Source organism: Physeter macrocephalus, chromosome 7 (assembly GCF_002837175.3).
Source record: "Physeter macrocephalus isolate SW-GA chromosome 7, ASM283717v5, whole genome shotgun sequence".
Taxonomy (NCBI): Eukaryota; Metazoa; Chordata; class Mammalia; order Artiodactyla; family Physeteridae; genus Physeter; species Physeter macrocephalus.
Genome location: NC_041220.1, coordinates 126,562,807 through 126,589,575, shown reverse-complemented (window position 1 = coordinate 126,589,575; position 26,769 = coordinate 126,562,807). Strand labels below are relative to the sequence as shown.

At 36.3% G+C, this 26,769-nt stretch overlaps 1 protein-coding gene across 6 annotated transcripts in view; it reads right to left on the bottom strand.

Moving 5' to 3' along the window:
• The window catches only part of AFG2A (AFG2 AAA ATPase homolog A), a 337,003-nt gene that overhangs the window by 307,986 nt on the left and 2,248 nt on the right, over window positions 1–26,769 (bottom strand). For 5 of the 6 annotated variants that reach the window (XR_002891140.3, XM_024119178.3, XM_024119179.3 and 2 more), the window contains exons 2-9: window positions 22,322–22,443; window positions 21,128–21,285; window positions 17,765–17,823; window positions 16,480–17,124; window positions 15,382–15,511; window positions 15,052–15,108; window positions 13,418–13,541; window positions 10,992–11,247 (exon numbers count right to left, since the gene is read on the bottom strand). Coding sequence is in view for 5 of the 6 variants with exons in the window: in XM_024119178.3 (XP_023974946.1) it covers window positions 10,992–11,247; window positions 13,418–13,541; window positions 15,052–15,108; window positions 15,382–15,511; window positions 16,480–17,124; window positions 17,765–17,823; window positions 21,128–21,285; window positions 22,322–22,443 (1,551 nt within the window). In the remaining variant the exon portion in view is untranslated. The remainder of the gene's footprint in view (window positions 1–10,991; window positions 11,248–13,417; window positions 13,542–15,051; window positions 15,109–15,381; window positions 15,512–16,479; window positions 17,125–17,764; window positions 17,824–21,127; window positions 21,286–22,321; window positions 22,444–26,769) is intronic. The other variant, XM_028492258.2, reaches the window with a different exon arrangement.

Here is a 26,769-nt window from a genome sequence, read left to right as displayed (position 1 = left end):
ACATGAGAGAAAGAAGACAGCACAAAACAGGCTGAACTAATCTATGGTGTTAGAAGCCAGAAAGAGTGGTTGCCTTTTGTGCTGAGATGAAGAGTAGTGGCTGGGAGAGAATCTGATGGAAGTTCTAGGGCACTAATTATGCTTTATATCTGCTTACATATATAAATACACTCATGTGGTCACATGAGCATATTCACTTTGGAAAATGCATGGTTCTCATAGCTTTTACACTTTTCTATATATGTTATATTTCAGAAAGAAGTTTATTAAAAAACAGAATACATAAAAAATGAAGTGAAAGGGAAAAAAAACCTATAAACAAAGCCACTATAAACAAGGGAGAAAAGAACAGGACTTGAGGAGACACAAGAGCATTCCCTATGTTAATGAATCTGCAAGTATTTTTTACAGAATAGTTCTCAATGAGACAATCACTAGTCTGTACCTGTGTTACTTACTTGCCAATTCAGTACAATTCATATTAAAGCAAAGCAAATAGTAAAATAAATATCATGTCATAAAGCCACTGAGAAGAGATATTCATTGACTATAAGTTACTCTTTCACAGGTACTCTTCTTCAATATTAGTTCTATTCATTCATTCAAAATATTCACTTAGAAACTCCTAGACATAGTTAATTCATTCAACAATGTACTGAGCTCTTTTCTAGAGTACAAAAGAGCAAGAAGGCAGATAAACCTCTCATAGTGCTAATAGTCTAATAGAGAAGACATATGATAACAAGTTATTATTATATACTGTGCCAAGTGTTATGACATGGAAAGAACAAAGTGGCACAAAAACACATGTCAGGGACATCTAACTCAGTTTAGTAGGATTAGTGACAGTTTACAGTTAGATAACCCTCACAGAAATCATTTAGTATATTCCTTTATTTCACAAATGAGGAGAGACTAAAACGTGTATACAAGCTAAATTAGTTAGACCTGAAAAATGAGTTGATGCTAAACTGCTAATATGGGAATTGAGGCCAAAGAGGCAGCGGAGTATTCAAGGCAGAGGGAACAGCATATATAAAGGCCTAGGGACAAGAATGAGCGAAACACTTCAGAGATTATGCATCCTTGAAGAACAGTAAAAGACAAAATCTCTGACCTTAAAGAGTCCACTCTTAGAAATATGAAAGAACATGTTTTAAATAAACCTACATACACCTCTATTCATTTGTTTGTAGATATGTGAGAAGATGAAGTATGGCAGACTGTCAGAAAGGAAAAAAGAGAATAAGGAAGATTACAGATTTGCAAAAACTGTAAAAACATAACAAGGATACTGGAAATTCCTGCCAGAGCCCTTCAGATTCTTTCTCAATATGAGGTTCTATGATTCTAGATGCTGTACAGAGGTACTGTATTTTATACAAATGCTATTCTTGAAAATAACATAAGTTGAAACAGAATTTATATGAATTAAATGTATATCAGAGCTTATAAAGTTAAAGATCCTTGGAGCTATCATATTAATGCAAACAACCCTCCATGGTCCGAGATCTGCCACTAGCTCAGATGTCACTTGACATATAAAACTTAGCTCCTCTGGCCATCAGTTATGTCATTTATTAAATGGAAAGATTAAAATATATCAGTATTTTCTCTAAATTATTTTCAGCTTTATTTTTTTTATTTTTATTTTTTTGGAAAAGGTAGTGTAGTCTTTTTTTTTTTTTTTTTTTTTTTTGCGGTATGCGGGCCTCTCACTGCTGTGGCCTCTCCTGTTGCGGAGCACAGACTCCGGACGCACAGGCCCAGCGGCCATGGCTCACGGGCCCAACCGCTCCGCGGCATGTGGGATCTTCCCGGACCGGGGCACGAACCCATGTCCCCTGCATCGGCAGGCGGACTCTCAACCACTGCGCCACCATGGAAGCCCAAGGTAGTCTTTTTAATAACTGCTTTTGTCACCAGGTTAAGTCATGCAGTTACAAAGTAGTTAGAAATTTCTGAAAGGATATTATTGTTAAAAAAATAAAAGCTCATTCTTACATAAATAATATCTAGTACTTCATTGGGACACTACTGTTCAAAAGGCCCTGGCCAAACAACTCCAAAACAAAACACAACCCCAGGTTGTTTCCAGCCCATTGGGAATGAAGCCGTGTGCAGAAAATTCTATAATGCTAAGCTTAAATTATTGGACATAACCATTCCTCAGGAGGCCATACTAGAATCTATGGCAAGAAATTAAATTTTTGAAAATACACATATTTTTATAAACCAGAAGTAAACAATTAACTAGAGGAGCAAATGGACACATGTACATCATCAAGGAATATAGCTTAGGGCAAGCAATCTATAACATTTCCTTTCATTACTAAGTTTAACTTTAAAAATGTAAACAAAAACAGAAGCAATACAACTATGTTAAGAAACACAGCTTTGAAACAAAAAAACAGGTGTAGCTAATTAAATGTGTCATTTTGCTTTCATCATTTTATGTTCTAATGATCTCAAAAGTTTTGAGATGGGAAACAAGTTGCAACGAAGAGAACAAAAGGCAAAATGCCCCAGGCAAGCCTAATGCCACCACATTCTTTCCGGTATATGACATGTTCTCCTCAAGCCCCACATCCCTATCCAGATATAATCACTTCTAGACAAGAGCAATTACTCTAAATTCATGCTCTTCAAGACCATCTGCTCCATATTCAATCAACAAACATCTTGCTCCACGCATATGGCATCCTACAATTTTATACTTAATGCTTGCTAAATAATGATGTTATTTTTTGAGCATGCAATTAAGTTCCTTCCTTAGAAACTAAAATTCATCACAGGAGTAATAATGTTTTTTAGAATTATTATCTACCCTACAGACAATTATATAAAGAAGTAACATGAAACATGGGCATCTGGATCTCAGATCTGAATTGTAAAAGTTAGGCATAAAATTTCTGAAGAGTATATTCAGGCAAATGAAGACTGAAAACAACTATAAAACTCTAAGTCTCTCTTTTTAAAATATACTTTCCTCAAAATATCAGAATTCCAGAAATGTTTTATCTGGAGTCTTTACTCTCCCTCAACTCAGTATTAAGTATAGACAAGGTGATAAGTATTACTTGATATATCACTGGGAGAGTTCCATTTCTCACTCCTTATTCATAGAAAAGAAATTAAACAGAATACTCTCAAAGAGGGTATTGTGGTTCTTGCGTTATTTATATTACAAATGATTGGTATAACTTAGACTGACTGCAGAAGCCAGGTCTATTACGAATCCCCTATCACTTTTAAAAATTGCTTTTAAAAGTAATAGCACTATGGAAAGCACCCTGGTCTCAAGACCTGAATCTTGGGCCAAGACTTCACTAACTGCTTGAGCTTGGATGGATCACACAGTCGGTACTCATCTGTGAAATAAGGGAATAAATGATTTCTGATAGGGTCTTCTAGTTCTAAAATGACAGAATTAATTCACTTCATCAGTCCCAGGTTTTAACAAACTTTCCTAAAAATACCAGCTTATAGTTTCAAATTTTTAACATCAAATTATTTATTACCTGGCTTACCAACCCTATTAAAATGCAGAGTTAGGAACAAAAAGGATAGTTTGCTTACAGCACAATTCTTATGCCAACAGAGGTTGAAGATCTATGGCTTGGTGGACTAGAGCAAGGTCCAGGTAAGAGGAGAGGAACCAGGAAAATAATGAAGGAATATAGTCTGATATGATTTTGACTTGGGGCTTGGGTGGGGGGATGGCAGGCCAACTATATTTGTCCCTTTTTCTGGAAGGTACAAAAACTCTAAATAACACACCATTAAACCTGAAAAAATAATTCACAGTCACTATCTTTGTTCCTTCAACTTTTAATCACCCCTCAATTTATTGTAATCTACTAGAACTACTCTCTTCCAAGGTCCTCGTGACCACCCAAGTACTAAGCATTTGATGTCACTGTGGTCTCTATACTGTTGATCCTGGCCCCACTATTTATTTCCTGTGTGATCTTGGTGAAGTTCCAAAACCGCTCTTACCTAAGTTTCATGACCTATAAAATGAAGATAACCATATAAGGAACGCTGTAAGAAATCATTAACACGTGTGAAGGCACTTCAAACAATGGATGACACATTGTAAGTACTCAATTAGTGGTAACTAATAAAATATTATTTCTAATTACTTCCACCCTGAATCTTCCCTCATTTGAGTCACCACTTTTTTGGGGTTCTCTTCCCACCTCTCTAGCCACTCCTCAGTCTCCTATACCAGATTTTTCCTAACAATTCAACCTTTGAATGGTGGTATTCCCCAGGATCCTTTCTTTCCTCAGTAGCAGGCTAAAACCTCCCTGATCCTTCACAAATACAACACAACATATAATGTTACCTGTTACACTGCTGCACTTCTCTGTGCATCTTGAGCTCTAAGAGGAAAAAGTCCAAGTCTCTCTCACTCACTGAGGTAGCCCCAGCACCAAGTGCAGTGCTTGGCTCAATAAATGAACGAACAAATGAACTCTGTTCATTCTCTCTAAGTGACTTCATTCATTTCAATGGCTTCAGTCATAATCTAACTGGTGACAACTCACTAAAACATAGATCTAACCAAGACTCTCATCTCCAAAACCTGCAATTCAAAATCCTGCAGCTTAGACAATGTAAACAATAAAGAGGGGTAGAAGGTGGAGGACAGAGTGGGCAGGAAGAAGACATGGCAACAGTCCAGACAAGAGCAATGAAAAATAGTTAAAATTTTTTTTTAAAGCTGAAACTCTGAATAAATTTTGAAAATAGAGCTGACAGGATTTGATAAAGAGTAACAAAAAAAGGAATCAAGAATAACTCTTAGAAGTAACTTTCTTTTAGAAAGACTGACTTTTTTTTTTTTTTAATTAGAAAGAAAACCTCTCCTTAGGTTTTCTACTTTTATAGCCTTGGCAAGGCAACTCAGAAAATTTTCCACTAGTGAAGTAAATAGGATATATCACTTAGAGCTTAAACAGAATCAAAACTACCACTTGTTTTTCTGAAACAAACCATTCAGCTCCAGTCATTTCAAATGAACAGCAGAACTAATATTAAGATACCCAATTCACTGACCAAAAAAAATTCTACTTCTCATATAATATCCATAATGTTTATGCAGTAGGAAAAATCCTAACATCACAAATATAACTATCACTATATTTCAGAATTACAAAACAGAGGGGGAAATTCATTGCTTTATGAGATATTATATTGCATAATTACTTCTTATTTATCCACCTACAATAACAAACAAAGATATGATCCCTTATAAAATGCATTAATTAGAGTGATAATCGTGATACATACATCAATTTAATTTTGTTGTTCTACTGCAGGGCTACAGTGGACTCACATGTGGGACGACGTGGGTAGGGGAGGGAAGAGACTGTAACTCTGACTATGTATGACAGGAGAGCTCTCACATTCAGCAAGAAAATCTGTCAGGGAGGCAACCCCAAAATAAGCCACATCTATCTCTAGTCTGCATATTTCTATTGATGGGCAAGACTTTTACCGATCCAGATTCAGTAAAAGTCACTACTCTAGCAAGGTAAAGGATTCTGCTAGACTTCCCTGATATCACTTGTACTAGAGTAACCAAATACTTTCTAAAATCAGGAATACTGTCAAAATTCAAATAAGCATCTACCAGAGAAGTGCATAAATACACATAAAATATGAAATTTTTTTTTTTAAAGAGAGAAAGTGACACTTACCAAGGGCATGTATAAACCATGAACACTGCTGTCAGGCTATACTTCTAAACCTCATAAGAACTCTTTTAAAAATGTTATCCAAAAAAAAAAAAGTTATCCCTATTTAGCAGGTGAGGAAAGAGTTCAAGAGGTTAAATGGCTTGCCCAGTGACTCTCAGCTGATAAGCAGTAGTGCTAGCATTTGCAACTAGAGCTCACCGTAAGCTTTCCACAAAACCCCACTATTTCCCTGGACCTTATTTTAAAATATTGAATTTTTACAGAATCAACATTTTAATTCTAACTTAGAAAATAACATTGGCAGGATTCAAAAATGGTGGAAAATGTTAGAAAAAGGACCTTTCTTAAGAACTGGACTGTACATAGGAGATCCTCCATAAATTCCTGTTCAAATAAGCCAGTGAAGGGTAGGAGGGAGGGCTAACAGCTATAAATATCTCAGAACCCTGCTACAAGACAGATAAAATTTTCCATTTCACAAGAAGTTATGTTATAGTAATCAGATTCAGTATTTTTACTAGACCTACGTAAGTGTAATAATGACAAAATCATTGTTTAAATAAGAGTTTTAATTCTTCCTGTTCTGTGATGATATCTTATCAAGGCCCAAGCATTTGGTATGAACATGTTGAAATGATGTGTAATCAACAAGGATGCTAAAGATAAATTCTTAGAGATGTGAAGCAAATGCTTCCTTCCACTGTTAACAAAATGACCAACTCCACTTCTTGAAGAAATCAAGCTCTATTTATATTCACTATCCTGAAATGGCAAAGGCAGCCTTAGAAGGATAAGTTTATAATAAATCCCTGCATTTGGAAAACACTGTTGCTAAGCATCTTCTAACATTCAGCAGAGTTTATATAATTCATGTCTCCACTGCATAATTAACATTTCATGTTTTCTAAAAAAGTGTGGTATGCTTATCTATGTTGTTAATTTAAAACATTATAAATTTTGAGGGAATTAATAAAAGGCTATGCAACTAATTAATTAGAAAGGCAGCCTAATCCCAGGAAGGATAAAAACATAGACATTAAATGTCAGGATGTGTCAGAGTTGAGCTTATAAACAGCTTGTCTTCTTGAGATAAAACATTTCAAAATGCAGCTGCTCTTTGCTTAAAAAGGTGAGCTACAAAACATTAGGCTTTTGGACAAGTCACGACTTATCAAACCACACTCTAGCTCAAAAATTAATTATAAAGAAAACATAACATTTGAAAATCAGTTTCACACCCAACCCTCAACATTAAACATTATATCTGCTCAGATAATAAGAGATCCAATTGTTGAAAGCAATGCTACAGTAGTATTTCCAATTTTCTTATTTGTTATGGAGACAAAGTTTAAAAATATGGAAAATATTCAGTAACACTAGAATAAAAGATTAGAAAGGTTGAGAGTAATCACACTGCAAAAGACACAGCATCACCCTTACAAACTCTGGAATAGATTGCAAACCTTCAGTCCTCTGGAAAAGCATGCAGAAACATATATACTACAAGGATTTTGATCTTTTGTATTAATAACCCACAAACAATAACCTTAAGATTAACAAAACAATCAGTAACATAGTTCACTTAGGTTTTATGAAATTCTGAATCACTTCAATGTATGTAATTACAACACACCTGTGCACCATTTTTTAATTAAAAATGGCAGAGCTTCCCCAACTAGAAGGCAGTCCAGGAAAAAGGAAAACCACCAGACAGCCAACACACAAAAAGCTCAAAGAACATACATGTCCACAAATCATAAGCAAGCAAATGTTCTAAGAAAAACACATGTCTACATTCTTACTTGTATTCTTAATTGTTAATCCTTAACTATTTCCTTAATTGTGGCTTTCTATCTTTCAGAATTACTTTTCATTTTAAAGTTTTATTCACAACCATTACATATACCTGCAAGACAAACTTGGACACTCATTTTCTCCTACAGTCAGAGACTAAAATGATAACAGTAGTTTAGAATAGTATATTACTATCACATAAAAACTCTAGGAAGAAACTCAACACTATCAGTGAGAGAGTCAGAATTACACTACCTAAACTTAATGCAGTTATTTAAATCAGTTACAGAGGATCTGCAAAAATCGGAGAGTGGGTTGGCCTAGATCGGTGGTTCTCAAAGTGTAGTCTTGGACCACCAGCACGGATTATCACCTGTAACTTGATAGAAATGCAAATTCTTGTACCCCAGCTGGACCTACTAAACCAGTAGCATGCAGCCCAGAATTGTGTTTTAACAAGCTCTACAAGTGATTCTTATACAGGTTTATTTAACACAGGAGAACCACTGGCCTAAATTAATGATACATTTCCTGTTCACAGGGAAGTACAAGACTGGCTACTTCAAATCACTTGGAAAACATTATAAATATTGATTCCAGTTCCCCACCTTCTTTATTCAATTAAGTATGGAAAGTGAGAGAGAGAGAGAGAGAGAGAGAGAGAGAGAGGGTGTGTGTGTGTGTGTGTGTGTGTGTGTGTGTGTGTGTGTGTGTGTGTGTGTGTGTGTGTGTGTGTGTGTGTCTCTGTCTGGGAGCGTGCATGGCTTCCCAGGTGAACCTGAGGCATGATGAGGTTTTAAGAACCAATGACCTGGGAATTCCCTGGTGGTCCAGTGGTTAAGAATCCGCCTTCTGTTGCAGGGGACGCAGGTTGGAACCCTGGTCGAGGAACTAAGATCCCACATGGGCAGGGCAACTAAGCCCGCGTGCCTCAACTACTGAGCCCACACACCTCAACTAGAGAGCCCAGGTGCTCTGGAGCCCGTGCGCAGCAAGGAAGATCCCGTGTGATTCAACTTAGACCCAACACAGCCAAAAATAAATATTTAAAAAATTAAAAAACAAAAACAGGGGTTCCTACCTTTAAAATAAAAAAAGAACCAGTGACCCATGTCAGTGGCTCTCAAAGTGTGGTCCCCACACCAGCAGCATCAGCATCAGCTGGGAACATGTCAGGAATTCAAAGGTACCAGCCCAGACCTACTGAATCAGAAGCTCTGGGAATAGGGCACAGCCAGCCATCTATAGTTTACTAAGTTCTCCAGGTGATTCTGATGCACGATAAAGTCTGAGAACCTGAACTCCAAGTGATCTGTCTGGAACTGAGTACATGTGAAATGAATCTGAATTCTGCAGAAAAGAATAAGTAAGAGACAGAATTAACTTGTGTACTCAGGAATACATCTCTTGGAGCTGGAGGCTCTCACTTTCCTCACAAATTTGCAAGTCAAGGTTTCTTACTTCCCAGATAAGCCAGTGGGAATTCTCAAGCTGTCCACTTAAACACAGCACAACTGGTGAACAATGAAAATGCCTCCTAAAAAGCACTGGTTTTAAGCAAGTTGTATTTAAAGTCCACAATCAGAACCATAGCTGAGAAATCTTGTCAGTGGGAAGCCAAAAATTGACTGGAAATGTTCAAAAAAATAGCAGCAGTTATTTAAGGAACCACAGAACACTACCTTGACTATTGCTACCTATAAAGGTAGCAATAACCACTCAGAGTTGTTTCTTTAGCACAGCAGGAATTTCTAAAGGCAAGAAAGGACAGGAGGAGATGAAGCTCAACAGGGGTTTAGAGACAAAACTAAACTCAACTCTGAAGTGAATAAATATTTTTATTACTCTACCAAGAGGAGTGGAGTGGTAATTACGTCTCATTATGTCTCTCAGTTTTCACATATATTTCTCAAATACTTACTGAGCATATTGCCTCTAAATATTAAAATTTTACCATGACTCTTTTTGTAAAAAATATGATTCTAACTTTGTGTGTAATTCTAAGGTCAATGTAATAATTGTGACTGCTTCTACTTGTCCAAGGACACTTACTCTGTTAAAAAAAAAGGGGGGGGGTACAGCAGTTCAAACTTCCCTAGGCAGTCATTTTAAAAGACTAAGAGCCATTCAACTTTTCCCCTAATAACTCCTCTAAATTTGAATTTAGTTAGAAGGCAACATTAAATGTTCAATTCTTTTTATCTCAAACTAGGAGAATACGTAGTTCAAATTTACTATATAGCTGAGTTTTTTCTTCCTATGCTCAATGCACACATTAGGGGTGCCCTTGTATATTCAATAAGTGAGATATGCCCATTCTATAGCATTTGGAGCAAAATTCTACTATTTTTAATGCTTATAGAGTTTGAGTTGTTTTATATTTCCTTCTGAGTCACACTGTTAACCAAATGTATAAGTTAATCAAGTCCTTAGTGAGACTGTTTCAATGAGAAAATGCAGTTAACTTCACAATCAGCATTAGTCTGCTTTGTAGCATTATTTCTAAGAACATTGTGGGAGAAAGCCCTGACTACCACCTAAGTTTAAATCATTCAGGTAAACAGGCACAAAAGAGAAGACAATGAAGAGTAGGAAGGCCAGGTGTATGGAAGTAGCTAATGAGGCCCGGCCAGGGTTAGGGCCTAACTTGGGCACTTCCTTGTTATGCTCTAGTTCTTCCTATCCTTCCCATCCTTCCTCCCTCCCTCCCTCCCTTTCTTCCCTTCTTTGTTTCCATTTCTTTCTTCTTCTCCCTTATATCCGAGGAATGTCATATGTACAAAGGCACTTAGGTATCATCTACCACAACCCCCTCAATTTACAAATGGAAAAAACTAAGGCTCAGATAAGGCAAAGAACTTGCCCAAGACCACAAGCCTGATTTTAAAGGTATTTTCTACTCAAAATCCATTTTCTACTATACACCCCTGGCTCTTTAGAAAAATCTTTTGCAAAAACTCTAGCACACTGTTCTTAAGCTTTATTCTGCTATATAAAGTTAGAGAACACCACCGCATAACACAACATACACTAGTATTTAAGACAGTATACACAAAACTACATATTTTCCCTACTGGACACTTTAATTTTAAGACTAATCTTTTTAAAAATTACCTTCTCAAAATCTGATTCATTGCTAGATTAGGGGAAACAGAAGATCAGTTAAATACCTGAAAATTTGAAATTATTAAGTCATATTAACAGCAGTTAATATTTATTTACTGCTTGTATATGCCAAGTACATCCTTTTTTATGGGTATATTTTTTATGTGTATATTTTTATTTGTAGAAAGAGGGACTAAGAGTGATTCTTATTTCATTTTTATAGTTTTCTGAATTATCCAGATTTTTTTCATAAAACATATATTTTATGATTAGAAAAAAATTAGCTATTTCCATTAGGAAATAAGTGAGATATAAATTATCAGTTTGTAAATAAACCAGTTATTAATCCATCAGTACAGATTCACTACAGCAAATCACTCTCACCTGCTTCATTACACAAGGCTTTCAAGTCTGCTCCAACGTATCCATGAGCATTATTTGCCAGCTGTAGCAGTTCAGCTTCAGTGAGCAAATGGGGCACCCTTCGAAGCAGTTTCTGGAGGATATCTAGCCGGTCTTGCGCATTCGGAACTCCAATCTCAATTTCTTTATCAAACCGTCCAGGTCTTCGGAGTGCAGCATCCAAAGCATGGGGGCGATTTGTGGCCCCGAGAACCAACACCTGTCCTTCACTTCCTTCCTAACAAAACAAAATTAAAATCTATTACATATTCTTCTAAAAGTAAAAAAATTTTTTAAAAAATGCACTCGCTACATAGACAAGGATAGATCTAACTGTCCAGGCTGCTAAGTCCTACCCCTTATTTCTCAAATTTTGTCATTCATCCCACATTTCCCAAAGCTCAGTCTAAATGCTCCCTTACCTAGAAAGTTTTCCAATACTTAACTCTCTATCTACTGTAAGTGATGTCTCTCCCACCTCTAGCATCTTAACTACACAATTCTCATGAATAACAACATATATACCCTATACCACATAGTTTTAATTTGTTTAATTGTTTTAAGTTGTCCTTTTCCCTACTTGAAAGCAAAGATTATGACCCACACGTTTCAAACAGAACAAAGCTCTATTACGCAGTTGTCTAAGAAATCTTCCTCACATTCGCACTGTTTCTACTTTTTTTAATAAATATTCAAATTCCTGAAAATACACACAACAATATAACCAACACCCAAGTATCAGATACCCTTGAATACATACGGATTTTTACTCTGAGAAAAAAATTTGGAACAACAAATTATAAAGAACTATGTTCACAATGAGCCACCTGTAGAAATTATCCAACATTCTACTCAGATGACCCAAGTGTAATCTCACAGAGACAAGCTTAACTGGAATGTGATTTGAAGTAAGAAAACTCAAACCTAATCAACTATACTGGATGTGCCAACAGAAAGTGCATGGATTACAGTGAATCTATGAATTATGAGTTTAAAAGACAAAAATACAGGCCCTTAAACATTTTCAGGCTAAAACATCAGTGTCACATGCTCCCAGTCCTGCCCAAAGGCAAGAACATCAGTTCACAGCAGGTCTATCCCAGTGGCAGAGAAAGAGGTAGCAATGACATAGTAATTAAGATCCTCCAACACAGAGCCTCCTGATCTCCTCCTCACCAAAATCCATTCTAATTGTAATACAGCCCTCCACATATATTTTTCTTCAGGATGAAAAGAGAGCCGTTCATAAACAAAGTATTTGGTCAGCTTAATAATTATACTTTTCTTTTTAAAAAAACTTTTCATTGAAGTATAGTTGATAATAATTATACTTCTTATCATAAATGGACGAACTGGTGTCCCAGTTTATGTATCAGTCTCTTTTGAGTGTTGTTATTATGGATCTATCCTCAGAGCTCCACTATCTCCAACATACTAACAACACTGAATCCTCCAGCTTTGTAAGTTCAGGACTGAACCTGGGACATTATGATCACACCTAGGTAGTGCCCTAAGACTGAGAACCAGATGGTCATCCAGCCTCCCGCAGGTTACAACCCTTCTCTTATGTTACTCTTAAAATTGTGACACAGGTTAGCAAATAATAGAAACAATACCAAAGGTTCCCGTTATTTTCACATGTTCAGTTTCTACCAACAGTCAGTAAAACCAAAAAGTTCGAAGTGCCCAGTTTTTCAATGTGCAAAAGACTGGGGACTCCATGATTTCTAAAATTTCTTTGGGTTCTGACATATTATGATTCTAAAAATATGAGTTATTTACAATCTTGTATAAGAAATGTATTCTTCTGATAAATGCCTAATAGGAGTCTGAGAGAATTTTTCTTCATTCCTCTTCTCTATTAGTCCTACGGATCTCCCTTTCATAATCAGCACAAAGTTTTTATGAATATAAGACTGTATGCACTATCAAAGAATCTGGTAACATGAGTAAGTTCTTTTTAAATGTTGTACAAACACATTTCCCATTATTCTCACTTTCTGTCCTTTCACTTGCGCAACTTAGAGCCCCCAAAGAATCAATTTTTACAAGAGTAATAAGACTTACTCATGAAATTTCTTAGTAAATTCCCCTTAAATTTAATTGCTAAATTTTCCTTACTGACTTGGGCTTCAGGTTTTTAGGTTAATACCATTTATTATAAATCTATCATTGTATGTAATTTTTTATGCTAGAAAAATATGCCAGGTTGTACTGTCCTAGATGTTACTAAGAAATCATGAAGAAAATTATTTTATGGGTCTTTCCTCTAGTTTTTACAGCTAATATTTCTTCCTTACCCTAGAGTATACAAAAAACTCAGACATATTTGACAGTTTTTGCCACTACATGCATATTATTAAGAAAATAGCCCCTCCTAAAGAAATCAATACTGGTGCTGTACTTACTGAACCAATACCATCCATCAGTGTTAAGAGTGAAGCTACAACTCTTTTTTCCACTTCATTCTGAGCCCCTTCTCTTTTAGGGCAAAGTGCATCCAGCTCATCAATAAAAATAATTGATGGGTGCCTAAAAATAAACAAGTAAAATGAATTCTCTAATATACATTTAATTTTTAAATGATATGTTGCACTGCAGTTTAAAAATTGAAATTGTTTTAATTTTTTGACTGAAATGCAATGCATCAAATTTAGGATTTAATTAATAATATTAAAGACAAAAGCAACAGGATGTTAAGCTGAAAAAACTGAGATTAATTCTAGCCTAAACTATTAACTCACCAATATCACATTCTAGTAGATCTGCCCTCAGTAAAAAGCAGAGTACTGAGAACATGTATTACTCATGAGATGACAGTCTATGCCCAGACAGAACTTGCCCACTAATGCCCACTAAATTGCTACGCCTGGATCAATTCAGAAGCTGAGGCCAGTGATGCTATTCCTTGGAGATAGTTTAAAGCTCCAAGGGATAGAAAGTAGAAATGCTCTTTTTAAAAAATCTACTAAAAAAACAACTTTCAAGATGACCAATTCTCCCATACAAAGATGTGAATTCTCTCATAAGAGGAAGTCTCAACTTCCAGGAACAAATTAATAGTGACAACAAAAACATACTAAACAATAAGGTATACCACTGGTTCTCAAATCTTCAGTATTTGCAGTAAAGACTACTTATTTTATCTACTGGGGGAAAAAAACTTTAAAAATGGAAGTTTTGATAAGAGAGCAGTAATTATGGTAGGTTACATACCAAAACAATGGAAGAGACATAGCCATATTATGAATACAACTACATTAGACCAAGTTACAGACCATTCGTTAATACTCCTTGCAATGTAACAGTGGTAGCCTAAACTGAGAAATAATTAGTAAGAATCATTTTTAAAGCAAAAGATTTGTCACTTTGAAGCAAACTGTAATAAAACAAAGTTTTAAGCCTAAAGGGCAACTATAATAGTCTATTGAGATTAGATGTACCCAAAAGAAAGAAAATCATAAATTTATATGCTCAAGCAAATTCACATGACTTATCGGACAGCACTGTCTTAATTCTTTTACCTTATGTAATTTTTAAAATTGAGATATTGACATATAACACTACTTTCAGTTACACAACATAATGATTCAACATTTGTATACTTGTATATATGTATCGTGAAATGATTACAATAAGTCTAATTCACGTTGTCTCCGTACAGTTATAAATTTTTTTTACTTATAATGAGAACTGTTAAAATCTACGCTCTTTGCAACTTTCAAATGTGCAATACAGTACTATTAACTACAGTCACCATGCTGTAGATAACATCCCCAAGATTTATTTATTTTATAACTGGAAGTTTGTACCTTTTGCTACATTATGTAATTTAATAACTTATTTATTAAATAAGTTATTTCCAAAACAATATTAGATAGAACTAGATTAGATAGAACCTCATTAAACTTACAATCTACTTCCAGTGCTATCAGTATTATTTTTGTTCTATTCTTTCATGCTTTGTATAAAGCCCTACTATCTCTACTTTCATTAATACAGCCTTGACTACTAATTTCAAACATCCAAAAATAAAGAATACCGCAGAGTGGCTTCAGCAAATATCTGACGTAACCTTGCTTCAGTCTCCCCATAGAATCTGTAACAAATAAAATACATTTAAGGACCAACTCTTACCATTTTTAAAGCTCTGTCTATAAAAGCTCACCTGACTTTTCAAATGTTTCCACAATACTTAATACTACTTTCAAAAATTATTTTCCAAACTTAATGTTTATACACATTAAAAAAAGCAAATTTAAAATATTTCAATGTGTGAAATAACAAGACAGAATACTGAGCCATTTTTTAAAAACCACATTTAAGAAGTATATCTAATAATATTGTTTAGTCTATTAAATTATGCACTTACTTGCTAATAATTTCAGGGCCATTAATTACAGAAACATAGGCACCAACTTCATTAGCAACAGCCCTGGCGATCAATGTCTTTCCAGTACCTGGAGGGCCATAGAGCAACACTCCTCTAGGGGGAGGAATTCCTAGAAGAAAAAGCAGAGAACACTGGATGCAGCATTACTAGGTTGCTTGTAAGTGTTGTCATATGACTTCAAACACGAGTTATAAAATAAATTTACCTTGCACAAAAACTAAAGTAAGAGTCAGAACTTCCCTTTCCCCATAGAAAAATGTACTAACTAGCCCAAACGCTGATCTCAAGCAATGACTTTTTCTCTCTCTGTAGACCCAACCAGGCCAGGCTGGTTAGTAAAAAACTGGTTTAACACCCATACTATTGACATGCCCCATCCCACACAGCACAGTTCAATGATCAAAAAACAAAGCCCGAACAACAAGAAGGGCATCCAAAATAAGCCACCAACCCCAATTTTTATCCAACTAGCCATCTCAGAGAATATAAGCCTTACCAGGGTTCATTTTATATGTGAATCCAAGTATTCATTTTATATATAGATAGATAGATAGATATAAATATATATATATTCATGAAAAAAGAAAAAGCAAAAAGCAGAGAAAGACACGGTTTGCACCAAATATATATAGAGGATCTGGGCAGTTAACAATGCAGAAGAAGCCCTGAGTTTTCTAAAAGCCAAGTCACTCCCTTAACTACTTGTTTCAATGCAAGAGATCTGCACCCAGCTACATTTCCTAACAAAGAAGTTTTATACAAACTACTTAAATGTTTGATTTATTTTTTTAGTCATTACAGCTAATCTAGCATGACAAGATACTTACTCTAGATCCAATACAAACAACTGTGGAAGTGTGAAGTTAAGAGAGACAAGGCTACGACTAACTCACATTACAACCTGAAGAGACCAAGCATAGAAAAAGGCCGACTTAACTGGCATCTCCTACCACACCTCCCACTCAGGAAAGGAAAACAGGAAAAGAGGGTGAACAATTATTAGATAAGTGAAATGAGCCAACTGCTTTTTAGTTTGAATTTAACATTTCTGGGTGTAATACACTGAAGAAATCATACCATAACTCTTGAAAAGCTCAGGCTGTTTGAGAGGTAATTCAATTATTTCTCTAATTTCTTTCAGCTGACTATTTAAGCCACCAATCATGTCATAAGTTACTTTTAATTGGTTGTCTTGACCTTTTGAATTTGTACGAATCTTTGTAAAGTTGACTCTTGTTGTCGAAGAAATAAAATAAAAGGTATCGGTGCTGCACTGTACTCCCGCGCTGGGTGACTTTAGCAATCTCTCTTCATCGACAGGTTGCTCATTTCCTTCTCTGGCGGACTGAGAACGACGTTTAAGACCTGTGACTGCCTCTAGTCCAAGCCCACTGCCATTCCCAGGACTCTGTGTAACACCTGACGAAACGCCACCAGCTTTATTTATCATTCTGCCATCTCCTGGCTTGTAAGGAGTACTGCTTGATGTTGGGTTTGGGGGCACTTCCAGACCTAACTGGCTTAGTTGTAAGGATATATCCAGGGTACTAGTTTCCACGCTGGATGGCTTGGAGGCTGTTCCCCTGGCAACAGTGTCAGAGTCATTCTGAGCCCTTCTCAACATCGCACCATCTGCTCCTTTCACTCGCAACACTTGCAACTTGCATGGCCGTCCATAGAATGTACAATACAGAAAGTTGCCTGGTAAAACAATCTTGCCATCTGGAAAACAATTTATTAAATATATACGTTAGCACAATTTTTCACCCATTTAAAGTTTAAATAGCAATTTATTTCATCTATTAACAAAACTATCTGACTGAAAAGACTAAATCAAAGATGGAAGTATTAATAAAACAACTGTTATGAAAAATAGAGGACCTAATATTCCCCTATGATACAGCACTATCTGGAGACAGAAGGTCAAGCTAATTCTCTGAAATCCTGTACACTCAGTACATTTAGGATTCTATCAGCTATAACCCCATAGAGCCAGGCATCCCATGTTCAGTAACGAACCAAGCTAAAATGGCACACCTACACCAACACTCCAAGGTAACATACCTGACTGGAAAGAACAGAGTTCAAGGGTTAAAAGTCTTAGTTCTACCACTGACTTTGCTCACAGTTAAGTCAAAAATTCTCTCCACTGCTCAACTACCAATTACTTGGCAGTTGGGGGTGGGGGACGGCGGCAGATACTACATCCCTATCTTAAAAGGACGTTCATTCGTTGAGGAGAATATTCTCTACACTATTTTAAAGAACAGCATTATGTACAAAAGACCTCAAAGACACATCAGTTTATTTGCTGCTGCCTTGCTTTTTAAAATTTAGAAAACGTATGAACAATACATCTCACCTAGTTTTCTCAGAAGACAAGCAGTCAGTTGTTCTTCATTAATATCTGCATTTTTGTCACTGTGAAGGGTGGGAGAAATAAAAATCAGCATTAAGTACACCAGAAACTAAAATGTAATATAAAATGACATGTACACAGTTGTGATGTAGACCTAATCAAAAGAATCGTTAGTTTACAACCTGGAAATGATTTATACAATTTTGGAATGATTTACACTTTTTAAATACTTCTTATAGCCATGAAAACACCATTTGCAATTTGGTGTCCTAGTGGCCTAAATCAGTTTTCTTTACTATCTTACACACCACAAACACACACCCCTATATACTCGGGTATATACATGTACACACGTGTGTACACTTATGTACTACATCTGTGGCTGTATAGGAGCAATAAATCACAATGAAAAGTATGTGTTTTTTATTGTGTGTTATAGTCAGAAACAATGGAAAAACACTGGCCTCAATTAATCATTTCCTTTCTGAACTTGCCCAGCTTGGAGAAAGGCTTTTATTAATAGCTTACTTTATTCTCTTTGTATAACTTATAAATTATCTTTAAGGAAATTTAAATCCTATAGAGTATGTTATCTGAAGAGGTAGAAAAAAAGCAGAGTAATGGTACAGTACAAGTTTATTCTAGGGAAAGGATATGCCTAAGAAAAAATGGAAAAGCCTTCTTCTGACCAAAAACTGTGTCTTCCAGGAAGATTGCTTATTTGAGTACAGGAAACATGCCTAAAAATCATTACACTTGTAAAGAAACACGTTCTTGGAGAGTTCTCAGAATATGTGCATTTTCCCTCCTCCTCCGTGTGTAAGCAGCCCGTATCAGCAGAGAAAGCCTACAGTTGCGAGCTCTGCCAGAGATCACAGAGGGAGAATGGTTTAGCTCAGGAAAAGGTGTATTAGCAGGTGCATCTGGTCCAAATCTAAGCCTTGCTCCCAACCACTTTATCAGTAACAAAATCAATACAGCCAAACTACATTATTTGAAAATTCCGTATGCAAATTCACCTACTTGCTAAAATGTGTTTATAACCCCAAAATCAATACTAGCAGAGCTTTGCCAGTCATTTGTGGATGAGCACAGAGCAGGCAAAAACTGTAACCCAATACTTTCCCAGCTGAGGCTGAAAAGGCCTATTGTTTCAACTCTCATTCAGAGGTGACCAGAGGATGGAAGCTGGGGAGGGTAGGGAGCAGTGCAGTATCTTCCAGCTCTGGCACCAGACAGAGGGGGTTTGCATCCTAACTCTGGCATCTGTTAATGGGGTGGCCTCAGGCAAGTCATTTAATATTTCTGAGCCACTTCTCCTCTTTTGAAAAATAAAGAAAATAGAATCTACCAGAATGAGTTGTTTCAAGGACTTAAGATTATAATCTACGTAAGATATATATTTTCATATATTTATATGTGTTAAATAAATACACACATACATATAGACACATGCACACACACACACACAAACACACGCACCCTCCCTAGGAGCAACGGTTCAGTATTTGCTAATTCAGTATTTGCGGCAACGTCATGGAACACAACTACCACCAATAATGAGAACCAACTGTGTATTCATATAAAAGAGAGAGAGAAAAACAAGGAGAAAATTTCATGAATCAAATGCGTGTATAAACTAAAGAGAAGATTGTACATATTTCCTTAAATACTTAAATTTACTTGTTTAAAGAACTCTGAAACTACTTAAATTGCTTTTATTTATTAAACTTTGAAGAGAAGATATTTGCAAATATGTACAAACATATAAAATATGTAAAACAATCAGTTTTGCTTTTAAAAAAGCACAGATAAAATCATTTCCACTAGAAGGAGCTCTAACAGTATTGATAATAAATTTTTTCAGATACAACTGAAGGATTTAAAAAGGAGACTAAAATAACTGATTCTTCTTATTGGAAATTAAGTTTCTTGTCTAAGTTCTGCTGCCACGTTTAAAACATAAGGTTCTTTAAAATAAAAAACCAAGCTTCCATTTTAAACATATACAGTCTCTCTATAGTAGGTAATCATTATCACCTAAGACTGCTGCGCCCTCAAGAGGTCACACTTGTTAGTAATCATCAAAAATCCAGTCAACTGATTACTGCTACCTAAAGCACTGTTTTAAAACAGTCTGAAGATTAATCCTGTTGAACCTGAGTTAACTAAAAAACTACCATAAAATTATGGGCAAGTTATTTCTCCTCACTGAGCCCATTTCCTCATCTGTAAAGAGGGATAAATATGGATACCTTGCTGGATGTTTAGAGGACTAAATGAGAGAAGAAAAAGGGGAAAGTGTGCGTGTGTGAGCTAGTACACAGCTGATGCTCAACATATGTTGTGTTCTCTTTTCGTTTCTGGCTTTTTATTTTGTTGCTCGTTAAACTGTTATTCAATGCACTGAAGACATTTTCCTGTTTTTAAAAGAAAAAATACACCAAAGCTTAAGCTTGGAATCTACAGAAGTAAAAAGTGAAGAAAACTTTTCAAAATCAAGCTAATGATTGAAAAATGTTTTGTGATTCTGGCATATAATATAAAATTCCCCAAGTTCTTACAAACATGATATTAAAGTATTAAAAGATTTATTTTTAAAACAAATTTTGATAAGACTTGTATATGCAAACTGAGTAAAAATCCTATTAGATACAGAACATTCAAGAGGATGGGTGATATACTTTAACCATATTTGTCATCTTTGATGGGGGACTATTTAAAAATTGGATAGATATAATTGTTTTATTTGACTGACTAATCAATGAGTTAAAATACACAATCAGGTACACTTCGCTTAAGCAGTCTTAATTAAAACTTGTTTCTTGCCAAATCACAGTAATCTATTCCTGTTTTTATGACTGTAAAAAAGACAAGAAGCAAACCAAGACAAAAAAAAAACATTGTTAAATATCCATCAACAACAATTCCTCTCACCTAAAATGTCAGGGCATATTCTAATCATGGGACATTAGAGAGTCCATAGTCCATAAATCACATAGCACCCATCTAGCTGTGCTGTCTGACACAGTAGGCCACTAGCCACTCACCACATGCGGCTATCAAGTGCTAAAAATGTGGCTAGCCTAAATTGAGATATGCTACAAGTGTAACATAACACACTGGATTTTGAAGACTCAGTTTGAAAAACAGAATGAAAAATCTTGTTAATAGTTTTTTGTAGTTATTATAAATTCAAATAAGACTTTACATACACTGGTTAAATAAAACATACCATTACAATTTCTCTTTCTCTTCACTTTTTAAATGTGGCTACTAGAAAATGAAAAATTTCATGTGTGGTTCACATTTGTGACTCATTTGGGCAGCACTGATCCAGACAGTCACCAAAGAAAAGAGCCAAACCTGAGTGCCACGTCCATTTCCTCAGCCTGCAGCACAGCACCCAAAACAGGCTGGACGTGGATGGCATCACCAACCCTCACACCCACGTTCTTCTGTGCCATTTCACTCAGGCCAACTTTGCCTCCAGGAAATCCTGCCACAGGCCAGGCCGTATAGACCTGCCCAGAACACAGGAAACAAAAATATAAGAAAATAAATATTTGTAGAATATCATTCATTTATAAGGAAGAAAACTAAGCACAGTCAAGTACATGGACTGCAAAACACAGTCCTTACCCCAAAGGAGTTATGATTTCACATCAGTTACAAAAAAACTATTTTTTAAATAAATATTACATCTCTTTTGTGAAGATTAGGAATAATCCCACAGTGAAAATGGTGGAAGAGCTGAAAGGTGGATTTAAGAAAAGAGACAAAGGCATTAACAGGTGATAAGAGAAAAATGAGAAAAAATACTGAAGGCAAGTTAAATGTAAGGTACTTCAGTCTGGAGCATAAACTACATCCAGGAAACAGTGAGTGGCCCAGTACAAGAGCTTCATGGGAACCTGGTTCCCAACCGACTTAAATGGTAAGGGAGAAACTCAAAGATTTCTAGCTCCGGATAATAGGCTGAGATCACACATTTATAGTCTTCTCTTCCACAAAACACAGTAAAGGATTTTTTACAGTATAAGCCCAGAACAATGAAAGGAATGGGAGGCAAGCCATCAGCAGATATAAGACTGCAAAACATTTCCAGAGGACCCCACTGGATGAGAGAACACTGACTGATGAAGCAGCAGTAGAAGACATGGCAGAGTCAGAGAAAGAAAGCTAAGCTGCCAAAAATGACCCAGGAAAGGTTCTGGACTTAGAGTCTCAGGTATGATGAATGGCAGGCAGGACAAACGGAGGGTAATCAAATATTTATGTACAAAACGGATGACCCAAAATAACATTTCTGTGAAGAAATACAACTAACAGACTGGAAGAAATAGGGCTGGTAGTGTGTCACCAACTCTGGAGGAAGGCTTCTTTCTACATCATGACACTTAGGGCCTACAACTCGCAGGGTATCAAAGGAAGGAAAAGTTTACAAAGATGTGAGGGTCTTGTAAGATGTAGCTTTTCATTTATTACTGCTTGTGTTGAAAATTAAAATCAAAAATATCTGAAATATTTCTAAAGTAAGGAAATGAAAAGGACTCTCACCTCTTGCTTTCCATCCAAACTGGTAAGCAACACTGGTCGACCAATACATATGTTTGCAGACTTCATGGTGTTGAGTCCAAGTTGAACAAGGGAATTCTGGAATGCTTTAGGAACTTTGTCGTCTACCAAGAAGGAAAAGAAAATTATTTTTGCACTATTTGCAACTGAAGTTAAAGCATGCTTTCTTTTGGAGTAAATAAAAATCCTTTATCCACATGACCATATGAATGCACTTACCAAACCCTGGAGAAACTACTGTCTCAACCCTCCTTATTTCAGCAATCAGACTTAAAACCAAACCTTTGTGAGGGTCCACTGACAATATGACTGCTAACTAAAAAAGGATGTTTTATGGGGTAGGTATTGGTTTTCATTACTTTAAAAAAATCTCTAATTTCATTACTAACTGAACATACTTGCAGTAGGGCTTTTCATACTTGCATTCTGAACTTTTCATATTACAGATTCTAAGTTAAGTTGGCTACTAGTACTCAAAGGCTTGAACTGGGGAAATGACACATCATCTGGCTCTAGAGGATTAAGTTATGTTTCCACTTCTCACCCACAGGATAGCAACCAGACATTTTTCCTTTCTATTCCCAAGAACACATGGATAACAATAACACAGGCCTTATTCCTTAGGCGAACACACACCGACTCAAATGACCATTAGAGCTTTCAACTTTTGGCCCAAGAAGAGGCCCAGAATTCAGCCCAGTTTCAAAACCTCAGAAAATGACGTGCTAACATCTCCACCCCTGCCCACACACTCCCTCAAGCTCCACATTTGGTTAGCTGTCCCTCCTCTGATGCTCCCAGCACCCTATGTTGCCAGATACTAGCACTTATCACAATATTCATTTATTTCACAATCTGACTTTCCTTTAACAATATACTGCTTTGTAACAGGAAATGGGTCATATTCACCTTTGTAACTCCAACGCCTAGGAGTGCATCAAATATAGCAGATGCATAACAAATATGCATGAAATGAATGAATGTAGTAGATGAGTATACAATATTTTTCTTTTCAGCACAATATCCATGCAACACTTATGATGCCTGTCACATAAACTTTATTATAAAACTTATAGTCACATATATCATAATCACAGAGCTCTGACTAGTATTAGTGTTCTTTCATAATCAGAAAAACAGATCTTTTGTAATTAAAAAGGAACTAAGTCAACAAAAGCAAAACCATGAGGTATGTCTGATTTACATCATTCTCTGCCACTGTGAAGTAACTTCCCAACACATTTATTTTCCCTCTGTCATCAGATGAACAAATCTAGAAAAACAAAGCATCTCCCAGGGCTAAGATTAACAGGACTGAGCATAAAATAAGCATTTTTTAAAATATGACAGGCTGAAAAGAAATTCAACTTTCCTATGAGCACCAGGTCTTTTACACAGTTTACCCAGCAATAAGAGCAAAGCGTCCTGTTTGATAACCTCATAATGTTCCGTTTCTGCCACTTCTTTCTTCCTAATAAAGGAAACCTCAATGAATTACCCTTCCCTCTTGATAATTACCTGAGGGGGGTACTCAGTCCCTGACAAGATTCTAAGTTTTCTTCCTCTCTTCTCTCCATCCTATCCTGCACCAAGGTTTGAAACATCACACACTTCTCTAAATACCTCCATTTCCTCCCTATCAGCAATGGAGATCATGCTCAAATTCCCATCCATTGGCTTTATTTCCTAATACATTTCCATTGTATTCTCTGCTTACAGCATCCAAATCTACGTAAGTTACCCCCTGCACAATTCCCTTCACCAGTCCTCATTCCTTCAATACTTTAAAAATACATCTCTACATCTACTTCCTATTAATTAACTTCACACTTACTGAGCACCTTATGTGCCAGATTAACTAATGAGATAGTAAAGGTAATTTCAAACAACCACCCACCCTTCATTTGTTCATTCAGCAAATATTTACCATGTGCCCACTATATGGCAGAATACTACACTAGGCACTGGGGAAATAAGGTGAACAAAAGCAGACACAGTCTTTGGCCTCATGGAGTTTATAACTTAATAGAATGAGAGTTATTAAACAATCACTAAATAACTGTACAATTCTAAACTAAGATTAATGCAATGAAAGAAAAACTAAGAGTCCTAAGAGGCTATAATGCAGGATCAGGTCTAATTTGGAAGAATCAGAGAATGCTTCTCCAAGAATATTTAAATTCAGGTCTGAAGGAAGAGTAAAATTAACTAAATGAAAAGGGGGGGAAAAAGACAATTCTCAGCAAAAAGAAGAGCTTGTACAGACATCCTTGACAAAAGACAGCATTGTGCATCTGAGGGGAAAAGTACGGGCAGAGTGGGAAACAAGGAGCCACATAAGGAAGGTCAAGACCACCTAGGGCAGTGGGCTTTATCAAGCTCCTGGTCTTTAATCTGACAGTAATTGGAGGCCAGTTAGTGGTGAAAAGCAGGGTCGTGACAGGATTTTTATTTTAAAAGATCATTCTGTCTGCAGAGTGGAAAAGGAATTGGAAGGGAGCAGCTAGTGTAGTAGTCCAGGTGAGAGAGGATGGTGTCTGAGATTAAGGTTGAAGCAGTGGGAAGGGAGTGCAGAAGTGGAACGTGGGAAATACTTAGTTAGTAAACAGGACTTGGTGGTGGACTGGATAATGTGAGATGTAAGAGAGTGGTGTCATGAAGGAATCTTAGATTTCTGAATTTTACAGTGAGAAAGACTGAACAGAGCTCATTTGTTTTGTTGGAGGAAATATGACTTCAGGAAGTCAGTCCTGAAGTATCTTTGAAAAGTCCAAAAGAAGAGGTATAGCACAGTGCTATATTCAAAGTATGGACCGCAAATTAAGAAAACGATCCCATTTACAACTGCATCGAATAAATTTAACCAAGGGGGTGAAAGACTTGTACTCGGAAAACTATAAGACTCTGATGAAAGAAACTGAAGACACAAATAAATGGAAAGATATACTGTGCTCACAGATTGGAAGAACCAATATTGTTCAAATGTCTATACTACCACCTAAAGCAATCTACAGATTCAATGCAATCCCTATCAAAATACTAATGGCATTTTCCACAGAACTAGAACTAATGATCCTAAAATCCATATGGAACTGGAGTAGCCACAGCAATCTTGAGAAAGAACAAAGCTGGAGGTAGCATGCTCCCTGATTTCAAACTATACTGCAAAGTAACTAGAGTAATTAGAACAGTATGGTACTGGCACAAAAACAGACACAGAGATCAATGGAACAGAATAGAGAGCTCAGAAATGAACCACACCTATAGGGGAAATTAATCGATGTCAAAAGAGGCAAGAATATATAATGGGCAAAAGAGAGCCTCTTCAATAAATAGTGTTGGGAAAACTGGACAGCTACATGCAAAAGAATCAAACTGGATCACTTTCTTACACCATGTACAAAATAAACTCAAAATGGATTAATTAAAGACTTTAAATATAAGACCCGAAACCATAAAACTCCTAGAAGAAAATATATACAGTAAACTCTTTGAAGTTGGTCTTAGCAGTATTTTTTGGATCTGTCTCCTGAGGCAAGGGCAACAAAAACAAAAATAAATAAATAAGACTACATCAAACTATAAAGCTTTTGCACAGTGAAGGAAACCATCAATGAAACAAAAAGACAGCCTACTGAATGAGAGAAGATATCTGCAAATGATATATCCGATAAGGGATTAATATCCAAAATACATAAATAACTTTTATACATATATATTACAATGAAATATTACTCAGCCATAAAAAAGAATGAAATCTTCCCATTTGCAACAACATGGATGGATCTAGAGGGTATTATGCCAAGTGAAATAAGTCAGAGAAAGATCAATATCAGATGATTTCACTTATATGTGGAATCTAAAAAACAAAACAAACAGAAACAGACTCATAGATACAAAGAACAAAGGGATATTTGCTAGATGCGAGGAGGGTGGGAGAGCTGGGCAAACAGGGGAAGGTGATTAAGAGGTACAGACTTCCAGTTATAAAGTAAATAAGTCACAGAGAAGTAATGTACAGCATAAGGAATATAGTCAATACTGAAATAACTTTGGTGACAGACGGTTGGTTACTAGACTTTATCAAGGTGATCATTTCCTAATGTATTTAAAAGTGAATCACTATGACTTACACCTGAAACTAATACTGTTCATCGACTATATTTCAATTAAAAAAAAAAAGTGTGGTCCACAAACTATCTGATACTGTTCATGATGAGGTAAGTACAAAATATGAGAGGAGCTTCTGGTGGCGCAGTGGTTGAGAGTCCGCCTGCCGATGCGGACGCGGGTTCGTGCACCGGTCCAGGAAGATCCCACATGCCGCGGAGCGGCTAGGCCCGTGAGCCATGGCCGCTGAGCCTGCACGTCCGGAGCCTGTGCTCCACAACGAGAGAGGCCACAACAGTGAGAGGCCCGCGTACCGCAAA